General features: G+C 40.2%; 3 protein-coding genes across 18 annotated transcripts in view; 1 reads left to right on the forward strand and 2 right to left on the reverse strand.

The window, feature by feature from the left end:
• Positions 1–9,972: 9,972 nt before the first annotated feature.
• On the reverse strand, positions 9,973–11,450 carry LOC137076070 (NAD(P)H dehydrogenase [quinone] 1-like). The gene is made up of 6 exons (XM_067445011.1): positions 11,319–11,450; positions 11,081–11,248; positions 10,858–10,988; positions 10,662–10,775; positions 10,456–10,557; positions 9,973–10,351 (listed from the first exon to the last, which is right to left on the reverse strand). Exons 1-6 carry the CDS (start codon positions 11,320–11,322, stop codon positions 10,052–10,054), a joined length of 819 nt encoding a protein of 272 aa, XP_067301112.1. The 5' UTR covers positions 11,323–11,450; the 3' UTR covers positions 9,973–10,051.
• An 8,022-nt stretch (positions 11,451–19,472) lies between these two features.
• LOC137076071 (NAD(P)H dehydrogenase [quinone] 1-like) lies at positions 19,473–20,938 on the reverse strand. The gene is made up of 6 exons (XM_067445012.1): positions 20,826–20,938; positions 20,587–20,754; positions 20,358–20,488; positions 20,162–20,275; positions 19,956–20,057; positions 19,473–19,851 (listed from the first exon to the last, which is right to left on the reverse strand). The coding sequence occupies exons 1-6, from the start codon at positions 20,827–20,829 to the stop codon at positions 19,552–19,554; spliced, it is 819 nt and encodes a 272-aa protein (XP_067301113.1). The 5' UTR covers positions 20,830–20,938; the 3' UTR covers positions 19,473–19,551.
• Positions 20,939–21,625: 687 nt separating this feature from the next.
• lrrfip1a (leucine rich repeat (in FLII) interacting protein 1a) overlaps positions 21,626–24,353 on the forward strand; it is a 47,098-nt gene continuing 44,370 nt past the window's right edge. For 5 of the 16 annotated variants that reach the window (XM_067443790.1, XM_067443791.1, XM_067443793.1 and 2 more), the window contains exon 1: positions 21,636–22,157. In XM_067443790.1, coding sequence (XP_067299891.1) covers positions 22,068–22,157 — 90 coding nt within the window. In that variant the 5' untranslated portion in view covers positions 21,636–22,067. Of the gene's footprint in view, positions 22,158–24,353 lie in introns of all 16 variants that reach the window. The other 11 variants (XM_067443789.1, XM_067443786.1, XM_067443792.1 and 8 more) reach the window with 6 other exon arrangements.

A 24,353-nucleotide genomic window follows, 5' to 3' on the forward strand; every position in this document is an offset into this window, starting at 1 on the left:
GCTCATGTAGGCTACAGTCTGAACAGTGAACATGCTCATCCTGTAATAAATTGTGACCACGCTGCTCACCAAATGAATGCCCCGAATCGAATTATAGTTTAGAGTCCCCATTTAGAAAAAAAAGAAAACAAGTATGATTAAAACATTTTAGGCATATATATATATATATATATATATATATATATATATATATATATATATATATATATATATATATATATTGCTAAATATTTATTAGGCTACACACACATTTGGAAGGTGCTTTTACGATGGGTAGCCTACTTTATTGTCAGTCCTTGCTTTCCCAAAGAATCAAACCCATGTTCATGGTGTTGCTAGCGTCATGCAGGAAAAGTGAAAAATATGTTTTATATTTCAAACAAAATTCTAAAATAAAAAGGTAACACAAATGCAACTTTGTTCAGTGCCTGGCTGACACCTCAGAGACTATTCATTTCATGCATGCCTGATTATACATTACGAAACATAACCACCACCCAAAACGACAATCTGCGATCTTGAGAAAAATCTTTGCAATCCCCACCATGGCAGGAAGAGTATGTACTGAAAAACCTCAAAGCAAGGCTACCACTGTGGCTTTACTAAATGCAATGGAAATAAAACATATACATCATATGTATTTTTATGGTATACGGTCAAGTACGGATGACTAAGTAATTATTATTTTTTTACTTCTTCCTCTGACAGAGAAAAGGTCTGACCTCATGAAGGACATGAATCGATGAGGGAGTGATTGTTTGATAACCTGCATGAAAGGGCAGCCTCAGCATGCACGGATATCCATTGTCCCCAGCTATCAAAAGTATCAGAGCACATTTCAAAAAGTCACTGATAAGCATCCTAGTTCTCCTTAACACTTGTGCCAGCTTCTTTATCTGAGCGTTCTTCTATACAGAGGAGGGGAAAGACCCTTTGTCTCCTTTTGGTGGAGGCTTTGAAGCATTGAATAATGTGAATTTTGAGGGAAGAGAGCAGGGGTCCAAAGCTGCTAGAACAGAAAGAGCACAACATCTCTCTACTTTTCAAGCACACACTTTCCCTCCATTGCTAAGCAACAACTGTTGTAAAATGAGTGACTCTGTGTGTGAGAACAAAGGACATTTAAATAACTTCCTGCAGTGCAGGATTCATCTGTTTATTTTAGTTAATGTTCAAGAAAACTATAATTGTGTCTACTGGTGGCGAAACATAACTGGACGAGGCTTCTGTTTTTAATCTTGATCCCATGCACAGATGTCTCTATAAACATGGAAGACTTGTGGTGACAGCTGAAGGTTGAAATGCTCTGGATAAACTTGTCCAAAGGTGTCACTTGGGTCATGCCCTCTTCTGCTTTAGGGTCAAGGCCAGGAACTGGAGATCACATCGACATGAAGAACAGTTGAGAGAGAGGACAACTCATGCAAATATGTAAGTTCTTCCCATGAACTTACTTCAAAGTGTTTTCTTTCTGAAGTTAATTTCCTATGTAGTTAGGTGAAAGGTAAGTGAAACAACAGAAATACACTCTTATTTCTCTGTTTTTCCCAGAAATATTAGAGGCACCTAAAAGTCCCTTTTCTTTTCATCCTTTGTGTATTTACATCTAGCCTACTATGTGTTTCATATAATATGTTTAAGTACATTATAATTAGTCCTGTAAGCTGTTAGGGAATGTAGTAAAGTGGATTATGTTTTTATGAGGTGTAAAATAATTTTTCGTGTGCATAATAGACTTGCAGGCTTGGTATTCATTTGGCTTTAATATGTCTGAGACTTTCAGAGACTGCAAAGAGGAAAATCCAAAAAAGGATGCATGGAATCCATCATTTAACAACATGACATTTATTTTCTATACAAAGACATTATTCATGAGCATTGCTTCATCAAATCAGAAATGAATTTATTTGAAAAATCCTCTTTTAAATTCACAGTTACCGGTCATACACCGGTATTGTAAAAATGTGAACTAGTGACCTTTCATACATTAAACCAGTAATTCATTGCACCATTCCATTATGATTTTGCTACTTTTAGGAAAGCAGGAAACATTTACAGGGGTTTGATTGATCTGTTTCTGTCTGGCCAGTTACAGTCCATTTATTCTACAGCTCCCAGACCCTCAACAGCTCACTCCCCCTAATTGGTCGAAAAACAGCTCAGCTGGTAAATTTGGGCAGTTATATAGTGTAATCAATAGCTGCTCCCATGGTAGCCATTTGGTATTTGGTTATACGGCTTCTCTCACAAACACTCAATACACAGCTCGCACTTCATTAGAGTGATGAACAGCACCAGAAAACATCTATACTCTACAATTTGGTAGAGGAGGAAACACACTGGAGGATATGTTTGCATTGAGTTTCATGTGGGGGACCACAAACTTTTACTTCTAAATAATCAACTGCAATATTGTTATCAATGCCAAGTGGCATAAATAAATAACTTTAACATATACTACCATTCAAAATTTGGGAGGCAGTGGGATTTCAGTTATTTTTTTAAATATTTTTTTTTCTTCTTTGAAAAAAAAAAACCAACAAAAACAACAAGGATGTATTAAATTGATCAACATGTAGTGTGAAGACATATAATGTTACAAAAGATGTATTATTTCTAAGAACTTTCTATTTATTAAAGAAAATCACTTTCCACAAAAATATTCAGCAACACAACTAGTTTCAACATGGATCATAAGACTTGATCACCAAATCAGCAAATTAGAATTATTTCTAAAGGATCATGTGACACTGAAGATTGGAGTAATGATGCTGAAAATGTGTTGCTACTATCACATGAATAAATTGCATTTTAAAATATATTAAAATATTTATTTCTCTAATAAAAGAAAACGTTTATTTGAAATATTATAAAATAATATTTCACAATGTTTTTTACGGTATTTTTGAATGATAGTGTACAAGTGTCACTTAAATATTTAGTGTTGCATGTGCACAAATGGAGGTTATTAGCTTAATCTCTTCACTCAGTAAAGAAATAATATTCTGTATTTCAGCATACTACAGCAGCTGAGTTGCTGTTCCATAAATTAACAAAGATCACGCAGAAGGGGCATCCATAAAAAAATAAAAAAATAAAAAACATCTTTAGCCTGCAGAAAGAAGCACTGCTGTGAAATATTCGCATGTGGTGAGTGCCATCGTGTGAGGAAAACAGACTCCAGGCCACACTATTGTATTCCAGGTGGTTCTAGTTTCAAGCCTCCCTAGTGTGCATTCTCAGTGCCATGCAGGGCTGAAAGCAGTGTGGGGGATGGACCAGCACTCCATCTGACATCAGGAGCTCATGTGTTAGTTCAGGAGCTCAGACTGATAGTTTATTGGGGATGGGAATCTACAGTATGTGACTCAGTCTGTGCTATTAATGGGAAGACTCCATTCTTTTTTTGGTGTTAATAATATAAAACCAACAGTTCTGTCTGTCCTTATTCAAAAGGCCTTGCACTGTAATTAAACATTTCTGTGAAAGATGTGTTAGCAAAACAACTGTAACCAAAGAGCAATGAAACTTTGAGTATAGTAAAGGTGGAACATATGACTGTATACAAGATATTGAAGGGATAGTTTACACAAAAATTACAGTTCTTTTGGGCAATATAATGAAAGTCAATAGGGTCTGATGTTTTTAGGGTCCTTTCATTGTATGAACAAAAACTGCAAGAAAAGAAAAAAAGTTTGGAAACAAATAAATAAATTAAGACAGAATTAAATGTTTTAGATGAACAATCACTTTATTGAAAATAATGAATAAGTAGTAAGTGAAAAATGCTAATATTTAGAGAAACATTTTTTGTCATCTTTTGTCATTTGAATAATCCAAATTACAAATTTGGTATGCCTGTTGTCACAAAAATCCCCAATAGGATCTACTGAACATGAGTTTAAATGACTTCATCTAATAACTCTGAGGACAGAACCCGAACTCACGTCAAGCTTTCACGGTTTTCCCAGAAAGACAATCTCTTAACTGAGGAAGCTCCTTTGATGTACCGCAAGCACATGGCAGAATACTGTGTGCCGTTTTGAAGTCTCTAATTGGCTCCCTGTTTTGGGTAATGGAAACATGATATAAGCGATTCCTTATGGGTTGGACACTAAAAAAAACAAAACAAAACAAACCCATCATGTGCTTCACATCTAAATCAAAGCTGCAATTCATTCATTGTCAAGCACCAAATAATTGATCAATTTTGTCATGGTTATAAAATTAAAAAAAAGATTGCTCATTGCAAAGCTTGCAAGGAGCTTCACATTCAGGTGAGAATCCTGAGAATAAGGCTAAATTCGGGGTTAACAACTGTCATATCTGTTTTTTCTAAGCATTGTAACTACAAGCCTTCAACTGTCACTTTCAGTATTTATTATTAGTATTACACAGTTGTCCCTGAAAACGTCCTGTGCATTTAAATGCTAGACTTGCTTGTGGTTTTCAAATGTTAGAGTGTCTGTTATAGAGTGGCACGTCAGGAAAGGTGTGGTGAATGTGAAAACTGCACTACGCCCAGAAGACTGCCATCAAGCCTGTCACCTAAACCGCAAAAAAGCCACATAACCGTCTTGACTGACTGAATAAGACTGTCACCTGCTTCTCTGTCTTTTGACAATATAAATGTTGTATTTTGTCATGCAACAACACTAAAGATTTAGACTTTGAAGTGTACCCCAAGGTTGTTCATTTTTAGTTCAGCCAAAAATGAATATTCTGTCATTAATTGTGTGCAAAAAAACCCCACTAAATAACAACGAAAAAGATGGTTGATTTCAAAACACTGCTTTGTAAAAGCTTCAAACAGTTATGAATCAGTGTATCGAACCAGCGGTTCAAATCGCTCAAAGTCACATGATTTCAGATGTTTGGTGGTTTGACACACGATCCGAATCAAGAAGCATATGCTCCGAGGCTTCAGGAAGACGTGTTTTGAAATCGGACATCACCTTAAGTCATTATTTAGTTGTTTTTTCCGCACAAAAACTATTCTTGTCGCTTCATAAAAAGTGAGCCACTGTAGTGAGATGGACTTTGGAAACATTGTCTTTAATTTATTTTATGGGTCTTGAGAGAGGAAATGTCAAATGTCATCAACAAAAACATCTTCATTTGTGCTCCGAAGATAAACAGAGATCTTACGGGTCAACAAATGCACAGGAAGCAATTCAAAAATGAATGCAGCTTACGCAAGGCAGAGTTGTGTGTTTGTGACATAAAATATATGTGTGGATTTTTTTTGTTATTCACAAATTTAATTGTATTTATTTGTGACTCTAATTCATTTTTGTGAAACTCCCTCATATATTTGTGGATCTCATTCTATTGATTTGTAAAATAATTTATTTTTTGTGAATCGCTTTACATTTATTTGTGGATAACAATATATTTGTTTGGAATAAAGCAACAATAATACCCCCATAGATGTGAAGGAGGATTTTTCAGCCGGGACTTTTTACTGCGCCGAGTCTAAGTACTCTCAAGTGCTATTCTGCCATACATTATAGTTCTCCTTTTTAATCCACTTAGAAAAGCACCACGTTTTATTTTATGTCAACATACTTGATCGTTCAACTATTCGTGTAACGGAAAACATGGAGGTGTTTGGTCGCTTCTAACTTGATCTCTGTTTGGTACCATAGTGAATGAACTGGGCTTAGTGGGCTAAGCTAAATGCTATCAGATCGCCACCGCGCATCAGAACGATTAAGTGCACACACTGAGACGAGAGACTCGCTTTATGTTAAGGGAATAACATAGTTTAATATGAAAAAGCGGTGAAGTATCCCTTTAAAGACAGCATTTGCATTTTTGGGTGAACTAACTCTTTAAGTCTTTGCACTCAGAGAGAGAGAGACCTCTTCCAAAATAAATGTGGTTTTTTAATTTCTTAGTTGTCGGTGGGTGTGGTTTTCCAAGTAATTTGACATATTAAAACAGGCCCAGAAGATGATTTGTTTTATTCATATGTCAACAGAGCCATCAAAGTGTAGCTATGCAAGTGTCAAATGCATTGATTTATAATCTACTCGAAACTGGATCCTAAATCAGATGAAACAAAGCAATTCGTCAAAGAGCCAATAATATTTGTAGTATATATGACAAGTTTATTATGCAGGACAAATGCAGAGAAAAAAAGGTGTGTGTATGTGTGTGTGTGTGTGTGTGTGTGTGTGTGTGTGTGTGTGTGTGTGTGTGTGTGTGTGTGTGTGTGTGTGTGTGTGTGTGTATGTGTGTGTGTGTGTGTGTGTGTGTGTGTGTGTGTGAGAGAGAGAGAGAGAGAGAGAGAGAGAGAGAGAGAGAGAGAGAGAGAGAGAGAGAGAGAGAGAGAGAGAGAGAGAGAGAGAGAGATAATTACTTTAAGGCAATGCTTCCCAAATTTTTTGAGTGGCGTAAAAGCCCTAGAGGCCCTGTCCCAAATGGCACCCTAAACCCTCACAGTCTTCCTCTGAGGCCCTGTCCCAAATGGCACAATTCATGTACACTTTTGGTCTTGTGGACTTACAATGGCCGCTGCGTGTGTGTCCGTTAAGTCCACAAGGCCGTGTCCCATTCGTCATTTAAGCTTAAGGAAGTGTGCTCGTGAGTGGCTGCTATGCGCCCTCGATGTCAAAAGCGGCATTACGGTGTGAAAGTGCGGACTCAGAGGAAGACCGTGAGGGTTTAGGGTGCCATTTGGGACAGGGCCTGAGTCCGCACTTTCACGACATAATACCCCTTTGACTCCCACGTAGAAGTCCTGCATAGCTCGCAAACTTGCGGGCTCAGCTCAAGTGCGCATCGAGGGCGCAGAGCAGCCGCAAAGGGGGCACTCACGAGCACCCTTCTTTAAGCTTAAATGACGAATGGGACACCCTATGGTCTTGTGGACTTAATGTAGGCTACCCCGGTCGATCAGTATTCTCTCCATATAGCAGACTTTGAGATGCATTATTTAATTACGTTTAATGTTTTTATGATTTATTATTTTCTGCCATGTTTTAATCATCTGGGCTACATAAACACCCATTACATCTGTGAGGTTATTTCCATTTTATTTTATTGTATTTGTTTTAAATTAAATATTCAATTATTTCATAAATAGCCAAAATGACTCCTTCTCAGGTTACCCGAGTTTAACTGTTACAGTTAGGGTGTGTGTGTTAAGCATTCCTTTAGATAGTGTAGGCTCTAGCTGTGATGTTTTACAAGTTTTAGGCTAAGGCTAATAAAAAAGGTGGCCAAATGTGTGTGTCATGTATGGCGCTGGCATATACTTCATCTTATGGTCAGTTTAATTAAACACAATTATGGGTAACTTTCCCCCCCACAATTTCTACAAGCTGTTAAGAATGTTTGAGGGGGTGGGAGATGTCATTTTTCTTCTGAGACTGCTACCCTCCTACAGCTTTAATGCTACATGCACCAAACTCTCCACAGACCTTGAGCCTGCTCTGAAGTTTGTTGCTATACCGTTTCAAACTGATTGGATTTACAGTTTTCGTATTTAGTAATCAAATATAGGTTATTATTTTATATATAGGCCTACATACAAATTCCCATAGACTTGCTCAGTAAAAATGCACCCTCTAGTGATCAGTACTGTCCACCCGAGGAAGCCCGATATAAAATCTTGCTTAATTTAATTTTCAATCCATTAAAATTACAACAACAAAAAAGATAAGTTTGCTTATAACATCTGGATACTCAGTATTTATCGTACGTAGGCTACATAGCCAGGAAATTTATGAAAAAGAAAATTTCTATGATTTTTACATGATTTTTATCTATGGTTAGACTATGATTTTGGACAAATTCAAATTTTTGAATACCATTTAGGATGGATAGAATGCGAATTGGGACGTAGCATGATGTAAGCCAACTTTCTGCACCACCAGGGGTTAAAGACCATACTACCAGTCAAACCTGGCACCCTTGGGTGTTTGAGCATATATACTGAAATCTTTATGCTGGCCTGAGCAGTTCCTACAAGTTATTTGGAAATGATCTGCGCAGTATAAGCAATAGTATGCTGAAACAGCACACGAGTTAAAAGAGCAATATGCTATACACAATCGTGTCACAATCGCATTACCTCAAACTAGTTTACATCCAGAGTAGCCTATCCCAAGTTTGAGACTTTAAGGTTACTGGTTTATAGATTATATTTAATCACCTTTTAGGATACTTTATGGGTTTTCAAACCTGTCCTGGAGGATCTCCATCAAGTCATTGAAGCATGCCAAAGTCAACTTTAATCATACAAAAATGTAATTTCCAAACAGCAAAATTGTGGCCAGTGAAAATGCTGAGTGGCTAGTAACTTTGGAAAACCACTAGCCACAGTGGCTGCTGGTGAGCAAAAACGTCAAGCCCTGGCCTCCTTGTCCGTCACCAGATCAAGCTCAATTTAAAATTGAACATCGGTCTGGGGAGTCTGCCAGCATTTTCTACTACACAGAGGGATGATCAACAAGCATTACTCAAATGACTGTATGCAATTGGTTAGTCCTTCAAGCAATCAAACCACAAGAGGTGTGATCAACAGGCAACTTTTGCATTCGAAACCTGGAAAATGCTGCCTTCGCAGGACATGAAGGCAGGAAGGCATCAAGCCACGTCAGAATCTAATGTTTGCTTCACTTCCTGTCTCCTGAGATACCTTCATCTGATTGATTTTTGAAGGCAGCATACATGTATCCTTCGTTGCCTTTGATATCCCACAATCCTGTGCTTTCCATTCAGTGACAGTCGAGCTGGGGAAAAAGATGCCATCCGAAAGTTGCGTTTTCTGGTCAGTTTGTGTGTAAAGGGATGTTTTTTTTACCAATATTTTCCACTTCAGATGTCATTTCTAGTGAGAAATTACTAATGTAGTAATTAAATGTGTTTAGTTCTCACCAAATCTTGCTCTATTTTGCTGTAGATCATTAAACTGTTACACTGCCTTAGAAGACTGTCCGAAATTAGTTTTGTGAGGTGCCTTCATGCATAAAACACTGCCTTACAAGTCATTGTCTGATAATAAGGCAGCTGCCTAGGTTTTCGGATGCAGCCACCGCCAATAGCGTGCCAGGTGGATAAGCCTGTCTGTGATTGGTTCCTGCAACTGGCCAGTGTACCGGCCATTAAGCTTAAAATGCAGGCTTTTTGCCTTCAAGAATTACAAGTCCACTAAACCAGCAACAATAAAGAGAAAGTAGAGAAACACTTGACTAGGGAGCAGAAATCTATATTGTTTTGGGTTCTAAATACCCCAATCTGGCATCAACTTTAAAATATGGCAGCAGCTATTTGCACCAAGTGTATATAGAATCTAGTTGCTATTTACACCAAGTACAAAAAGCAATAGATGCCATTTACACCAAGTGTTAACAGAAGTCATTCTATTTACACTCAGTGAAATCAACACATTTTCTCACCACTAGATTATATTTACACCGAGTGCAAATGGCTGAAGGGATATATTCTATTTTCACCATATAAAGTTGCAGTTCTTTGTATTACATGCAATTTATACTTTATTTTAGAAGATACACACTATTTTCACATCCATATTGTTCTACAGTGACAGGATGCAATGGTTATTTTTATTTAAATGGGCCAATTTAAGGGAGCAATAAAAGCCATCCCCAGTAAATGCTTTTACTGTAATTAAACATTGTTAGGCACTTTGTCCACATTTTGAATATTTTCTTATTTAAAATAAGTGCATTTCTGATGCTGAGAGAAGAGAAAGCGCTGTAAAACAGAGATTTGAACCATGTGTTGTGCATGACTGACTAATTAGCCATACACTTTACTGAGTGCACCACTGAGGATGTTGAATTGTGGGCGGTTAAAATCTTGTTTAGCACAGCCAGGCATTGTTAGGCAAAGCTAGTTCGAATGGCACTTGCCAACAAGGCACACTAGTTGCACTTAATGTGCATAGACACTCCATTAAAATATAGGCAATGAGTGGGTTTCACGTGACTTAAATTCCAGTACTCAAAAATTAACAATTTATTCACTTATACAGATTAAGCCTTGTGACATGGCCACATGGGGACAGTGTTGCTCCAGCTCACACCCCAGCTTTCATCTGGCTGTGCGGTGGCAGAGGTTTCTCCAGGTGGTGACCCACAGTGAGCCCAAAGGGGGAATCAGCCTGCTTCTCCTGGACTTCAGGCTTCAGCCGAAAGCCTTTGCTCTCATCAAAACTGTCTATGGGTGGAAAGGTGAGCGGTGCTTCACTTAAGAGACCTTGAAGACGAGTACGCCAGCCTTCCAACAGGCCATCACGGGCCTCAGAGGAGAGATGCATGGGTGCCCAGAAGATCTGTGGTGCAAGGACCTGGAACCCACAGTAGTTGAGGACACCATTCTACAAAAGAAAAGTGCAGTGGTTAGGATATAAATACATGCAAATGCAAAGAATCCAAAAGGAAGCCTGGTTGAGGTAAAAGAATAAGGGAGGAAGCTTCTTGCCTGAACTGGCCACAGAGTAACATTCATATCTCCATTAATCCCATTAGAGCTGAACATAGTCTCATTGGAACCAGTGGTGAAGGACAACATGGCTTTCTTTTCCTGTCATGAATTAAACGAATTATGCCATTATTAACCACCCCCTCGCATTATATATATAAAAAAAGTTATTGAACTATGCAATTTATTTTTTTCTCAGGTCTCACCCTGAAGATGCCCTCACTGTAGCGCTTTTCCAAGGTGTACGCAAAACCAAGGGTAAGAATGCGATCCATCCAGCCTTTCATGATGGCAGGTACAGAGAACCAGTACATGGGAAACTGAGAGACAAACCTTAGTAATGAACCATTTACCCCAAATATGTAAATACAACAAGATTTCTGATATATAGAGAAGTCAGACCTGAAAAATAACAATATCTGCTTCTTTTAGTTTCTTGTGCTCCTCTACGATGTCAGAAGCTAGTCGTCCCTCCTGCCAAGCCAGCATGGTCTCCTTTCCATAGCAGAAATGTTTTGGGTCCTTCACTTCTCCTGAAACAGAAAATTGTGCAATAACTGCAATTACACTCCGAGAAGTTAAGTTGAATATTTTTCACACAAAAAACACCATACTGCCTCCACACCAGTAATATCCTCCTCGGTTGCTGTGGCCTTGAATTTCATTTCATACAGGTCAGACACAAACACATTACAGCCTTGTTTCTTCAGCACATCAACGGCAGCATCTTTAGCGGCCGCATTGAAAGATCCAGCACTCTGGTGCGCGTACACGATCAAAACTGTCTTCGCGGCTGGAAAAAAAAAAATCAGAAGATAAAGAAACACATTAAAAGATGCGGCAAAAAAAACACCGTAACCTACCCATGATTTTTACCCAGAGGTCTCAATGCATCTACTTAACACCAACAGCTTTGCGAGCTTCTTTTAAGACCACACAATTAGGCCTAGGCCTACTGTGTACAGCTGAGTCATTTCACTGATCAATTAGTGCTGGCAGGCCACCCAAAACAAAAATACGACATAAAAAGTTCAACAAAAGGGATTTTTAACTATATTTTTTTAAAGCGACATATAATAATTATAATTATAATAATATTAATAATAATAATACTAATAATGTAGCCTAATAACATCTAGATAAACCTAGATAACTATTGCAGACTGGTAAGTTTATTAGCTGCCACTAGATGTCAACATGCACCAGCAATTGGAGTTTACAGATACAGCCGTAAAAATAAAACACATAGGATAAAATATAATGTATATCTAATTATAGCAAAAGGCCAATGATCAAAGACTTAAAAAAAATGTTTGGGTGATTGGTTTTGGAAATTATTATGAGCTTTTACTTAGACTTTTTATGTCTACCATTGTTATATTTTGACTACAATTTTCTTCTGGGGTGAAAAAACTTGGTGTAAGGTTTTTTTATTTTATTTTTATTTTTTATTTACTGTTTAGGATGGATGATGTGCTTGAGACTACTGGGCATAATGCAGGCTTAAGACTATTTATTCTGGAGTTTAATACATTTTCCCCAGCAGAGCATTTTTACCCCTTCAGAATGAATGAAAGTGTGTTATGTTCGCGCGTAAGCACATGGGTATGACTTTAAGAAATGCAAGATAAGGTTTCTGTTTTTAGCAGCAGACTCCCATGTTTTAAAATAGCAAAGTGGGTCTGCGAGCCCTGAAACTCCCCCAACTGACGCTCACAGTCCTTCCGCGCAAATAACTAAAAGCAAGAGAAGATAACTTTTAACACATCGGCTATACTGCCAACAACTGTTAAAGAACCCAACTCTGCGCAAACAAACGATTCTATATCATTTACTGCCATTTTGGCAGCTCTTCCGAAGCGACACGTGTGTCATGAAAAGGCGTTTACGCTCTCTACACCGGTGACTCTTCAGTCTTTCACAGTACACTAGGAAGAGTGCAAAAAAGACGGATGTAACACAACGAACCACTTTGCGAACGACACAACGTAGCCTCGCTGTTTTTGTTTTTTTGTTAGAGTTGGAACGTGTTTTCTTTTTCTTATGCCTGTGCTGAAGGAATAACTCTCTAAAGGATCGGTTCTCACACGTGTGTTTCTCAGAAGGATTTATTAAAGATTGTGTTTAATAAATGTGTTAGTTCAGGGGCTCAGACTGATAGTTTATTGGGGATGGGAATCTACAGTATGTGACTCAGCCTGTGCTATTAATGGGAAGACTCCATTCTTTTTTTGGTGTTAATAATATAAAACCAACAGTTCTGTCTGTCCTTATTCAAAAGGCCTTGCACTGTAATTAAACATTTCTGTGAAAGTTGTGTTAGCAAAACAGCTGTGACCAAAGAGCAATGAAACTTTGAGTATAGTAAAGGTGAAACATATGACTGTATACAAGATATTGAAGGGATAGTTTACACAAAAATTACAGTTCTTTTGGGCAATATAATGAAAGTCAATAGGGTCTGATGGTTTTAGGGTCCTTTCATTGTATGAACAAAAACTGCAAGAAAAGAAAAAAAGTTTGGAAACAAATAAATAAATTAAGACAGAATTAAATGTTTTAGATGAACAATCACTTTATTGAAAATAATGAATAAGTAGTAAGTGAAAAATGCTAATATTTAGAGAAACATTTTTTGTCATCTTTTGTCATTTGAATAATCCAAATTACAAATTTGGTATGCCTGTTGTCACAAAAATCCCCAATAGGATCTACTGAACATGAGTTTAAATGACTTCATCTAATAACTCTGAGGACAGAACCCGAAATCACGTCAAGCTTTCACGGTTTTCCCAGAAAGACAATCTCTTAACTGAGGAAGCTCCTTTGATGTACCGCAAGCACATGGCAGAATACTGTGTGCCGTTTTGAAGTCTCTAATTGGCTCCCTGTTTTGGGTAATGGAAACGTACTCGGTTACTTTCGTAACCTCGGTTCCCTGAGAGAGAGGAACGAGTATTACGTATGGGGAAAACTCCTTTTCTCGAGAATATGAAGCAAAACTTTATTAATAAAGGTATCCATGTAAAGCGTAGTGCCGCTGTACGGCCATAGCCCAGCGCGAGGAGCGCTCTGATAGGCCGGGCCGCGGCAACTGCAGGAACCTATGGTGAGGCGGCTGAGAGGAACGAACCAATGGGGGGCGTTCCAGAAAGCCCGCCGTAAAAGGTGCTTATATTTGCATACAGGAGGCTATATAAGACCCTAATTCCCCATTGGTGTCAGGTTTTAAGATCGACTGAAGCGATACCTGAGAAGCATAAACACGGCACGGAACGTATTGTTCCTCTTTCTCAGGGAACCGAGCTTACGAAAGTAACCGAGTATGTTCCCTTTCGAGAGAGGTTCCTCGTATTACGTATGGGGAACACAATGTAAAGCGCCGTGTGTGCTGACTGACCCAGTATACCCAAAGCACATGTTAATAAACCCCAGAGAGACCGACAGAGGCGGCTTATAAGGGGAATGAAGAACCGGAAGAGTCGGTTCGTTTGAACAGCTAAACGGACATAGTCGGATCTTATGATGAATGAATGAGTGCTTAAGGACTAATGTGTACAGGCCAAAACGTAAGGCAATCTGTTTGCCAGGGTCAAGATAGAGCCTAGATGGAGAGAAGCCCTGCTTGTAAAGCTGGAACCTCCAATTTGTAGAATCTGATAAAAGTGGACGGAGAGGCCCAGCCTGCCGCCGCACAGATATCTTCCAAAGAAATGCCACACGACCAAGCCCAAGATGAGGCCATGCCTCTAGTGGAGTGGGCTTTTACGCCTATAGGGCAAGTCAGGTTTTTAGACTCATATGCCAGCGAGATCGCGTCCACTATCTAGTGTGAGAGTCTTTGCTTCGTGACAGCACAACCTTTAGTGCGGCCGCCGAAGCAGACAAACAGCTGGTCCGACTGCCTGAAGGGGGAGGAGCGCTCCAGATACAGTCTCAAAGCTCTGACCGGGCAGAGTAGGTTCGCGTCCTGTTCACCCTGAGACGCGGGTAATGGAAGCAGAGTAATAACCTGTGCTCTAAAAGGGGTAGAAAGCACTTTGGGTATAAAACCATGTCTCGGTTTGAGCACAACTTTGGAGTTGTTGGGCCCGAACTCGAGACAGGACGGGCTCACTGAGAGTGCGTGTAAGTCACTCACACATTTAACCGAGGCCAGAGCCAGCAGAAACACGGTTTTGAGTGTTAAAAGCTTTATGGTCGCAGTCTGGAGTGGCTCGAAGGGGGGAGCCTTCATAGCGTCTAAAACCACCGCGAGGTCCCAAATAGGGACCGAGGGGGGGCGAGGGGGGTTCAATCTCCTAGCCCCTTTAAGAAAACGTACAATGAGCTCACTTTTCCCTAGTGAATGTCCCGCGATCTGAGCGTGGTTAGCTACTATGGCGGCGACATAAACTTTGAGCGTGGAGGGGGAACGACTCGCGTCCAGTAGCTCTTGGAGAAAAGCGAGCACTTCTGCTGTTTCGCATGAGCGTGCGTCGATATTTCGGACGGCACACCAGTTAGAAAACACAGACCACTTCAGAGTATAGAGCCGCCTAGTCACGGGGGCTCTAGCTTCCGCAATAGTGTTCATAACTCTGTCAGAGAGGTTTCCCGATACCAGTTGATGGGCCATATGTGGAGGGCCCATAGTTCGGGACTGGGATGCCAGATCTTCCCCTTCGCCTGCGTGAGGAGGTCTTTCCTCAGCGGAATGGGCTATGGGGCTGTGTCTGACAGCTGGATCAGATCGGAGAACCACGTTCAGTTCCTCCAGAGCGGGGCTATTAAAAGCACCGTGGATGCTGTCTCCCTGATTTTCTTGATGGTTTGCGGCAGCATCGCGATCGGGGGGAAAGCATATAGCGGGAGACTGGGCCAGACAAGGGCCAGGGCGTCCCTGCGTTTGGAGAAAAATATTGGGCAGTGAGTGTTGCCTTCTGAGGCGAAGAGATCCACCTTTGCTCTGCCGAAGGTGTTCCAAATTAAGAGAACTGTTCGCGGGTGAAGAGACCATTCCCCTGGGGGAATGGGTCCCCTGGATAACATATCCGGACCCAGATTCAGAATACCTGGCACGTGAGCCGCCCTCAGGGAGCTCAGGTTGTGCTCTGCCCATAAAAGGAGATGCTTCGCCATGTGGTGAAGAGAATGTGATCTCAGGTCGCCCTGGCGATTTATATACGCTACCACCGACGTGTTGTCTGTACGAACCAAGACGTGGTGGTTCTTTATATGTGGAAGGAAAGCTCTCAGCGATAAGGCGACCGCTTTCATCTCTAGACAGTTTATGTGCAGCCGTTTCTCTGTTTCTGTCCACAGGCCAGAGATCGGCTTGCCCTCGTGTAGGGCTCCTCGCCCTCGAGTGGAGGCATCTGTCGAGACCACTTTTCAACCTCGTAACCGTGCCCATAAGCACGCCCCTCCGATACCACTCTGTCCCCGTCCAAGGAGCCAAAGCTTTGACAACGCTGTGGTTCACTTTGACGGGAAGACGGCCCCATTTCCATGTGTAAGGAGGGACACGGGCGTGTAGCCAACGTTGGAGGGGACGCATGTGTAACAGTCTCAGCCTGAGCACTGACGATGCCGAGGCCATAAGGCCGAGCATCCTCTGAAAATGTTTCAGGGGAACACGAGTCCCGGCTTTGAATGAAGCCGCCATGTTCTGGACGGATAGCGCGCGCTGTGTCGTTAGCCGCGCGTTCATGAGCCTGGAACACCTGAAGGACAGCCATGGTGTGAAGGGCCACGGAAGCCTGGCCAGCGGAGACATACGTTCGGCCAGCGAGAACAGAGGTGGTGCGGCAGGGCTTGGAAGGGTGCTGCGCCCTGGCCTGCCATCCTCTGGAGGAGGGCGGGCAGAGGTGCGCGGCGACAGCCTCTTCGAGGGGGGGAAGAGACTCGTAGCCTTTTTCCTTGGCGCCGTCGACGGTAGAGAGCGCTGAGGAAAAGGCGGATCTTGCGCGAGCAGAGTGGTGAGACTTCCAAGACTTAGTAAGCTCGTCGTGTACCTCAGGGAAGAAAGGCGCGGGCTTCTGAGGAGAAGAGAGGCGGCGGCTTTCTAGGTACCACTCGTCCAGTCTGCTGCGCGTTGGCTCTTCGAGCTGGGACCACTCGAGCCGAGGTCTTCCACGGCCTTAAAGAGCACGCGGATAAGCTCCGCTTCAGCAATGTTTTTGGAGCTCGTGGCGGTCTGCGTCGAAGCGGGGGGCTCCGAGACAGAAACTGACCACTCGCTACCTGAAGCGGCAGTGGAGAGGCTTTCGAGGCTTTCTGGAACGCCCCCCATTGGTTCGTTCCTCTCAGCCGCCTCACCATAGGTTCCTGCAGTGCCGCGGCCCGGCCAATCAGAGCGCTCCTCGCACTGGGCTATGGCCGTACAGCGACACTACGCTTTACATGGATACCTTTATTAATAAAGTTTTGCTTCATATTCTCGAGAAAAGGAGTTTTCCCCATACGTAATACGAGGAACCTCTCTCGAAAGGGAACATGATATAAGCGATTCCTTATGGGTTGGACACTAAAAAAAACAAAACAAAACAAACCCATCATGTGCTTCACATCTAAATCAAAGCTGCAATTCATTCATTGTCAAGCACCAAATAATTGATCAATTTTGTCATGGTTATAAAATAAAAAAAAGATTGCTCATTGCAAAGCTTGCAAGAAGCTTCACATTCAGGTGAGAATCCTGAGAATAAGGCTAAATTTGGGGTTAACAACTGTCATATCTGTTCTTTCTAAGCATTGTACCTACAAGCCTTCAACTGTCACTTTCAGTATTTATTATTAGTATTACACAGTTGTCCCTGAAAACGTCCTGTGCATTTAAATGCTAGACTTGCTTGTGGTTTTCAAATGTTAGAGAAAAAGAAAATTTCTATGATTTTTACATGATTTTTATCTATGGTTAGACTATGATTTTGGACAAATTCAAATTTTTGAATACTATTTAGGATGGATAGAATGCGAATTGGGACGTAGCATGATGTAAGCCAACTTTTTGCACCACCAGGGGTTAAAGACCATACTACCAGTCAAACCTGGCACCCTTGGGTGTTTGAGCATATATACTGAAAGGTCTATTCTGGCCTGAGCAGTTCCTACAAGTTATTTGGAAATGATCTGCGCAGTATAAGCAATAGTATGCTGAAAAAGCACACGAGTTAAAAGAGCAATATGCTATACACAATCGTGTCACAATCGCATTACCTCAAACTAGTTTGCATCCAGAGTAGCCTATCCCAAGTTTGAGACTGCAAGGTTACTGGTTTATAGATTATATTTAATCACCTTTTAGGATACTTTATGGGTTTTCAAACCTGTCCTGGAGGATCTCCATCAAGTCATTGAAGCATGCCAAAGTCAACTTTAATCATACAAAAATGTAATTTCCAAACAGCAAAATTGTGGCCAGTGAAAATGCTGAGTGGCTAGTAACTTTGGAAAACCACTAGCCACAGTGGCTGCTGGTGAGCAAAAACGTCAAGCCCTGGCCTCCTTGTCCGTCACCAGATCAAGCTCAATTTAAAATTGAACATCGGTCTGGGGAGTCTGCCAGCATTTTCTACTACACAGAGGGATGATCAACAAGCATTACTCAAATGACTGTATGCAATTGGTTAGTCCTTCAAGCAATCAAACCACAAGAGGTGTGATCAACAGGCAACTTTTGCATTCGAAACCTGGAAAATGCTGCCTTCGCAGGACATGAAGGCAGGAAGGCATCAAGCCACGTCAGAATCTAATGTTTGCTTCACTTCCTGTCTCCTGAGATACCTTTATCTGATTGATTTTTGAAGGCAGCATACATGTATCCTTCGTTGCCTTTGATATCCCACAATCCTGTGCTTTCCATTCAGTGACAGTCGAGCTGGGGAAAAAGATGGCACCTCTAATGTAGTAATTAAATGTGTTTAGTTCTCACCAAATCTTGCTCTATTTTGCTGTAGATCATTAAAATGTTACACTGCCTTAGAAGACTGTCCGAAATTAGTTTTGTGAGGTGCCTTCATGCATAAAACACTGCCTTACAAGTCATTGTCTGATAATAAGGCAGCTGCCTAGGTTTTCGGATGCAGCCACCGCCAATAGCGTGCCAGGTGGATAAGCCTGTCTGTGATTGGTTCCTGCAACTGGCCAGTGTACCGGCCATTAAGCTTAAAATGCAGGCTTTTTGCCTTCAAGAATTACAAGTCCACTAAACCAGCAACAATATAGAGAAAGTAGGGAAACACTTGACTAGGGAGCAGAAATCTATATTGTTTTGGGTTCTAAATTCCCCAATCTGGCATCAACTTTAAAATATGGCAGCAGCTATTTGCACCAAGTGTAGAATCTAGTTGCTATTTACACCAAGTACAAAAAGCAATAGATCCCATTTACACCAAGTATTAACAGAAGTCATTCTATTTACACTCAGTGAAATCAACACATTTTCTCACCGCTAGATTATATTTACACCGAGTGCAAATGGCTGAAATGATATATTCTATTTTCACCATATAAAGTTGCAGTTCTTTGTATTACATGCAATTTACACTTTATTTTGGAAGATACACACTATTTTCAAATCCATTTTGTTCGACATTGACAGGATGCAATGGTTATTTTTATTTAAATTATTAAATGGGCCAACTTAAGGGAGCAATAAAAGCCATCCCCAGTAAATGCGTTTACTGTAATTAAACATTGTTAGGCACTTTGTCCACATTTTGAATATTTTCTTAATTTTTTTAATTTAAAATAAGTGCCTTTCTGATGCTGAGAGAAGAGAAAGCGCTGTAAAAGGGGGATTTGAACCATGTGTTGTGCATGACAATGACTCATTAGCCATACACTTTACTGAGTGCACCACTGAGGATGTTGAATTGTGGGCGGTTAAAATCTTGTTTAGCACAGCCAGGCATTGTTAGGCAAAGCTAGTTCGAATGGCACTTGCCAACAAGGCACACTAGTTGCACTTAATGTGCATAGACACTCCATTAAAATATAGGCAATGAGTGGGTTTCACATGACTTAAATTCCAGTACTCAAAAATTAACAATTTATTCACTTATACAGATTAAGCCTTGTGACATGGCCACATGGGGACAGTGTTGCTCCAGCTCACACCCCAGCTTTCATCTGGCTGTGCGGTGGCAGAGGTTTCTCCAGGTGGTGACCCACAGTGAGCCCAAAGGGGGAATCAGCCTGCTTCTCCTGGACTTCAGGCTTCAGCCGAAAGCCTTTGCTCTCATCAAAACTGTCTATGGGTGGAAAGGTGAGCGGTGCTTCACTTAAGAGACCTTGAAGACGAGTACGCCAGCCTTCCAACAGGCCATCACGGGCCTCAGAGGAGAGATGCATGGGTGCCCAGAAGATCTGTGGTGCAAGGACCTGGAATCCACAGTAGTTGAGGACACCATTCTACAAAAGAAAAGTGCAGTGGTTAGGAAATAAATACATGCAAATGCAAAGAATGCAAAAGGAAGCCTGGTTGAGGTAAAAGAATAAGGGATGAAGCTTCTTGCCTGAACTGGCCACAGAGTAACATTCATATCTCCATTAATCCCATTAGAGCTGAACATAGTCTCATTGGAACCAGTGGTGAAGGACAACATGGCTTTCTTTTCCTGTCATGAATTAAACGAATTATGCCATTATTAACCACCCCCTCGCATTATATATATAAAAAAAGTTATTGAACTATGCAATTTATTTTTTTCTCAGGTCTCACCCTGAAGATGCCCTCACTGTAGCGCTTTTCCAAGGTGTATGCAAAACCAAGGGTAAGAATGCGATCCATCCAGCCTTTCATGATGGCAGGTACAGAGAACCAGTACATGGGAAACTGAGAGACAAACATTAGTAATGAACCATTTACCCCAAATATGTAAATACAACAAGATTTCTGATATATAAAGTAGTCAGACCTGAAAAATAACAATATCTGCTTCTTTTAGTTTCTTGTGCTCCTCTACGATGTCAGAAGCTAGTCGTCCCTCCTGCCAAGCCAGCATGGTCTCCTTTCCATAGCAGAAATGTTTTGGGTCCTTCACTTCTCCTGAAACAGAAAATTGTGCAATAACTGCAATTACACTCCGAGAAGTTAAGTTGAATACATTTCCACACAAAAAAAAAAACACCATACTGCCTCCACACCAGTAATATCCTCCTCGGTTGCTGTGGCCTTGAATTTCATTTCATACAGGTCAGACACAAACACATTACAGCCTTGTTTCTTCAGCACATCAACGGCAGCATCTTTAGCGGCCGCATTGAAAGATCCAGCACTCTGGTGCGCGTACACGATCAAAACTGTCTTCGCGGCTGGAAAAAAAAAAAATCAGAAGATAAAGAAACACATTAAAAGATGCGGCAAAAAAAACACCGTAACCTACCCATGATTTTTACCCAGAGGTCTCAATGCATCTACTTAACACCAACAGCTTTGCGAGCTTCTTTTAAGACTACACAATTAGGCCTAGGCCTACTGTGCACAGCTGAGTCATTTCACTGATCAATTAGTGCTGGCAGGCCACCCAAAACAAAAATACGACATAAAAAGTTCAACAAAAGGGATTTTTAACTATATTTTTTTAAAGCGACATATAATAATTATAATTATAATAATATTAATAATAATAATACTAATAATGTAGCCTAATAACATCTAGATAAACCTAGATAACTATTGCAGACTGGTAAGTTTATTAGCTACCACTAGATGTCAACATGCACCAGCAATTGGAGTTTACAGATACAGCCGTAAAAATAAAACACATAGGATAAAATATAATGTATATCTAATTATAGCAAAAGGCCAATGATCAAAGATTAAAAAAATGTTTGGGTGATTGGTTTTGGAAATTAGTAATGAGCTTTTACTTAGACTTTTTATGTCTACCATTGTTATATTTTGACTACAATTTTCTTCTGGGGTGAAAAACCTTGGTGTAGTTTTTTTTTTTTTACTGTTTAGGATGGATGTTGTGCTTGAGACTACTGGGCATGCAGGCTTAAGACTATCTATTCTGGAGTTTAATAAAAATTTCCCCAGCAGAGCATTTTACACCTTCAGAATGAATGAAAGTGTGTTATGTTCGCGCGTAAGCACATGGGTATGACTTTAAGAAATGCAAGATAAGGTTTCTGTTTTTAGCAGCAGACTCCCATGTTTTAAAATAGCAAAGTGGGTCTGCGAGCCCTGAAACTCCCCCAACTGACGCTCACAGTCCTTCCGCGCAAATAATGAACTAAAAGCAAGAGAAGATAACTTTTAACACATCGGCTATACTGCCAACAACTGTTAAAGAACCCAACTCTGCGCAAACAAACGAGTCTATATCATTTACTGCCATTTTGGCAGCTCTTCCGAAGCGACACGTGTGTCATGAAAAGGCGTTTACGCTCTCTACACCGGTGACTCTTCAGTCTTTCACAGTACACTAGGAAGAGTGCAAAAAAGACGGATGTAACACAATGAACCACTTCGCGAACGACACAACGTAGCCTCGCTGTTTTTGTTTTTTGTTAGAGTTGGAACGTGTTTTCTTTTTCTTATGCCTGTGCTGAAGGAATAACTCTCTGAAGGATCGGTTCTCACACGTGTGTTTCTCAGAAGGATTTATTAAAGGTTACCAATGGGGTCTCAAGGGCCAGGACGTAAAAGAACCCCCAGCAAAAATGGGTTGACTGCCGAGGAAGATGCCCTCAACGTAATCGCAAAAGAGGTAACTACTTGATCTCATAAGGGATAAACTAATGTATATGGTCTCATCTGCAGAAGTGCATGGTTAAACTTCAGAAAACACGAAAATCACATGTTCTACATCCTGAGTCCGATTATTTATTAAACCAAAAGAGCAGTACACATTTTCACGAGTATATAATTAACAAAACAGATAGCTACCTAACTAAGGTAAAGTCCATGCTCTTGCCCTCGTGGCCCTGCATATTTTATTCTTATTTACAAGCTCATTTCCTCTCATGTCTGCTTCCTCCTTGTGTTTTAGTTGTCTACACCTAGCTGCACGTTTCTGAGCTGGTTTGGTCAAAGATGGCATTTTATGTAGGCTGTATGGCAGTAAAGTATGAAGTACTAGCCGTGTGCAACATAAGCTGAGTTTGATGTGCTGGAACAGGTGCTGGGGTCATGGTGGAGAGATATTATTTGAGTGCTTAGGAAATGATTTTGGTCCAGTCAGATCTTTGACTTGATATCATGATCCTTCATTGTACATCCATAGTGAAAAGTAAAGAATGTATGTGAAGTGCACGTGCTTTCATAGACAGTTGTACAAATGTAACAAATGATGCATTCTATTATTAGTAAGTGTCTCTGGTTGACACACCATGCTCAGTAGTAGGCAGGAAAGAGGCCTTCTCACTCTACTGTCAGCATGAACTGTCCTCTCAGTTTAGAGTGTGAAGTACAGTCAGGGAAGCATGTTATATTTGTGTATGCTATGCATCTAGACATTTCTTTGTGTTTACATGATTCATTGAATTGGTCATGACCAGCAGGCCATTTGTGGGGAAGTTATAGTATGTAACACTTATTGGTAGGTTAATGCATAATCAATAGGCTAAAATATTTATTAAATACACAAGTATCAGAGGATATGTAACATTTCAAGTGTTGCATAATCTTGTGCAAAATGTTTTCAAAAAGAATTGTTTAGTGAATTTGGTCACCTTTATTCATGTAGCATTTTTCAATACAGACAATTTCAAAGCAGCTACAGTGATGACAGGAAAATGATTCAATGATGCAAACAGAGTTCATTTTTATGGAAGATTTTTTTTCCTCCACAGAATAAAACATTTGAAAAGATAATTGATCATTTTTATCTCACAATGGTGAGATTACATCTCGCAGTTATGACTTTTTGTCTCTGAATTGTGAGAGACGAATATGCAATTGCGTGTTATAAAAAGTCAGAATTGTGAGTTATAAACGTACTATTCTGACAAATCTATTTTCTTTCAGTTTATTTCTCACAATTCTGACTTGTTAACCCACAGTTCTGACTTCTTTTCTCAGAATTGTGAGATATAAACTCGCAATTGTGATTAAAAAAAATACGTTTATATCTCACAATCCCAATTGTTAATTATAACGTTAAATTCTGAGGGGGAAAAAATAACTTTTTTTTTTCTCAGAACTGCGCCGAATTTTTATATATCTCAATTCTGACTTTTATAACTCGTAATTGCGACTTTATATCATGCAATTCTGAGAAAAAAGGTCAGAATTGTGAGATTGTTGCAATTACCTGACAAATTTAGTTTTCTTTTTTTGGGTGGAAACAAGCTACCATGCATTTCAGCTTTACGGCAGCACTAATAGTGTCAGCTGAAGTCAGTATAGTGTTGATTCGGTTACGTTGTAAAGATTAATTATTAAATCACTTCTGCAGAAAACAGGGATTTATCATGCAGCTCAGTTCAGTTCTCAATAGTACCAAATTTACTGCTTACAAGAGGAGAGGTTAGCCATTTAAAATGTTTAAAAATAACCTAGATAATTTATAAGAACTTGATAATTGCCTATTTGTATTGTGTGCATGTGCTCTGTAGAACATTAAAAGTGGATCTCTAGTAAGTGAATACATGGATAAAGAGAAATTCAACCATATTATGAAACATCAAATCAGGAAGCAAATTTCAGTTTTACTTTTGCATAAGTGTTGTTTTTTTTTTTTTTTTTTTTTTTATCAAACCTGTTTCTCCTGAAATGGAAAACATTTCTGTACTATTGTCTCAACGGCAACAGAGCGTTTGCAAATTTAAACACAGCAAGGTCACACAAGGACTTATTAGAGCTTCTCTGAGTGGGTTTAGTTTCATTTAGATGATGACTAGCTACTGTGGTTTAACCCTTTTTTTACTTGGCGCTTGACACGTTTTAGGGGTTTTCGAATAAC

Source organism: Pseudorasbora parva, chromosome 5 (genome assembly GCF_024679245.1).
Source record: "Pseudorasbora parva isolate DD20220531a chromosome 5, ASM2467924v1, whole genome shotgun sequence".
Classification (NCBI taxonomy): domain Eukaryota; kingdom Metazoa; phylum Chordata; class Actinopteri; order Cypriniformes; family Gobionidae; genus Pseudorasbora; species Pseudorasbora parva.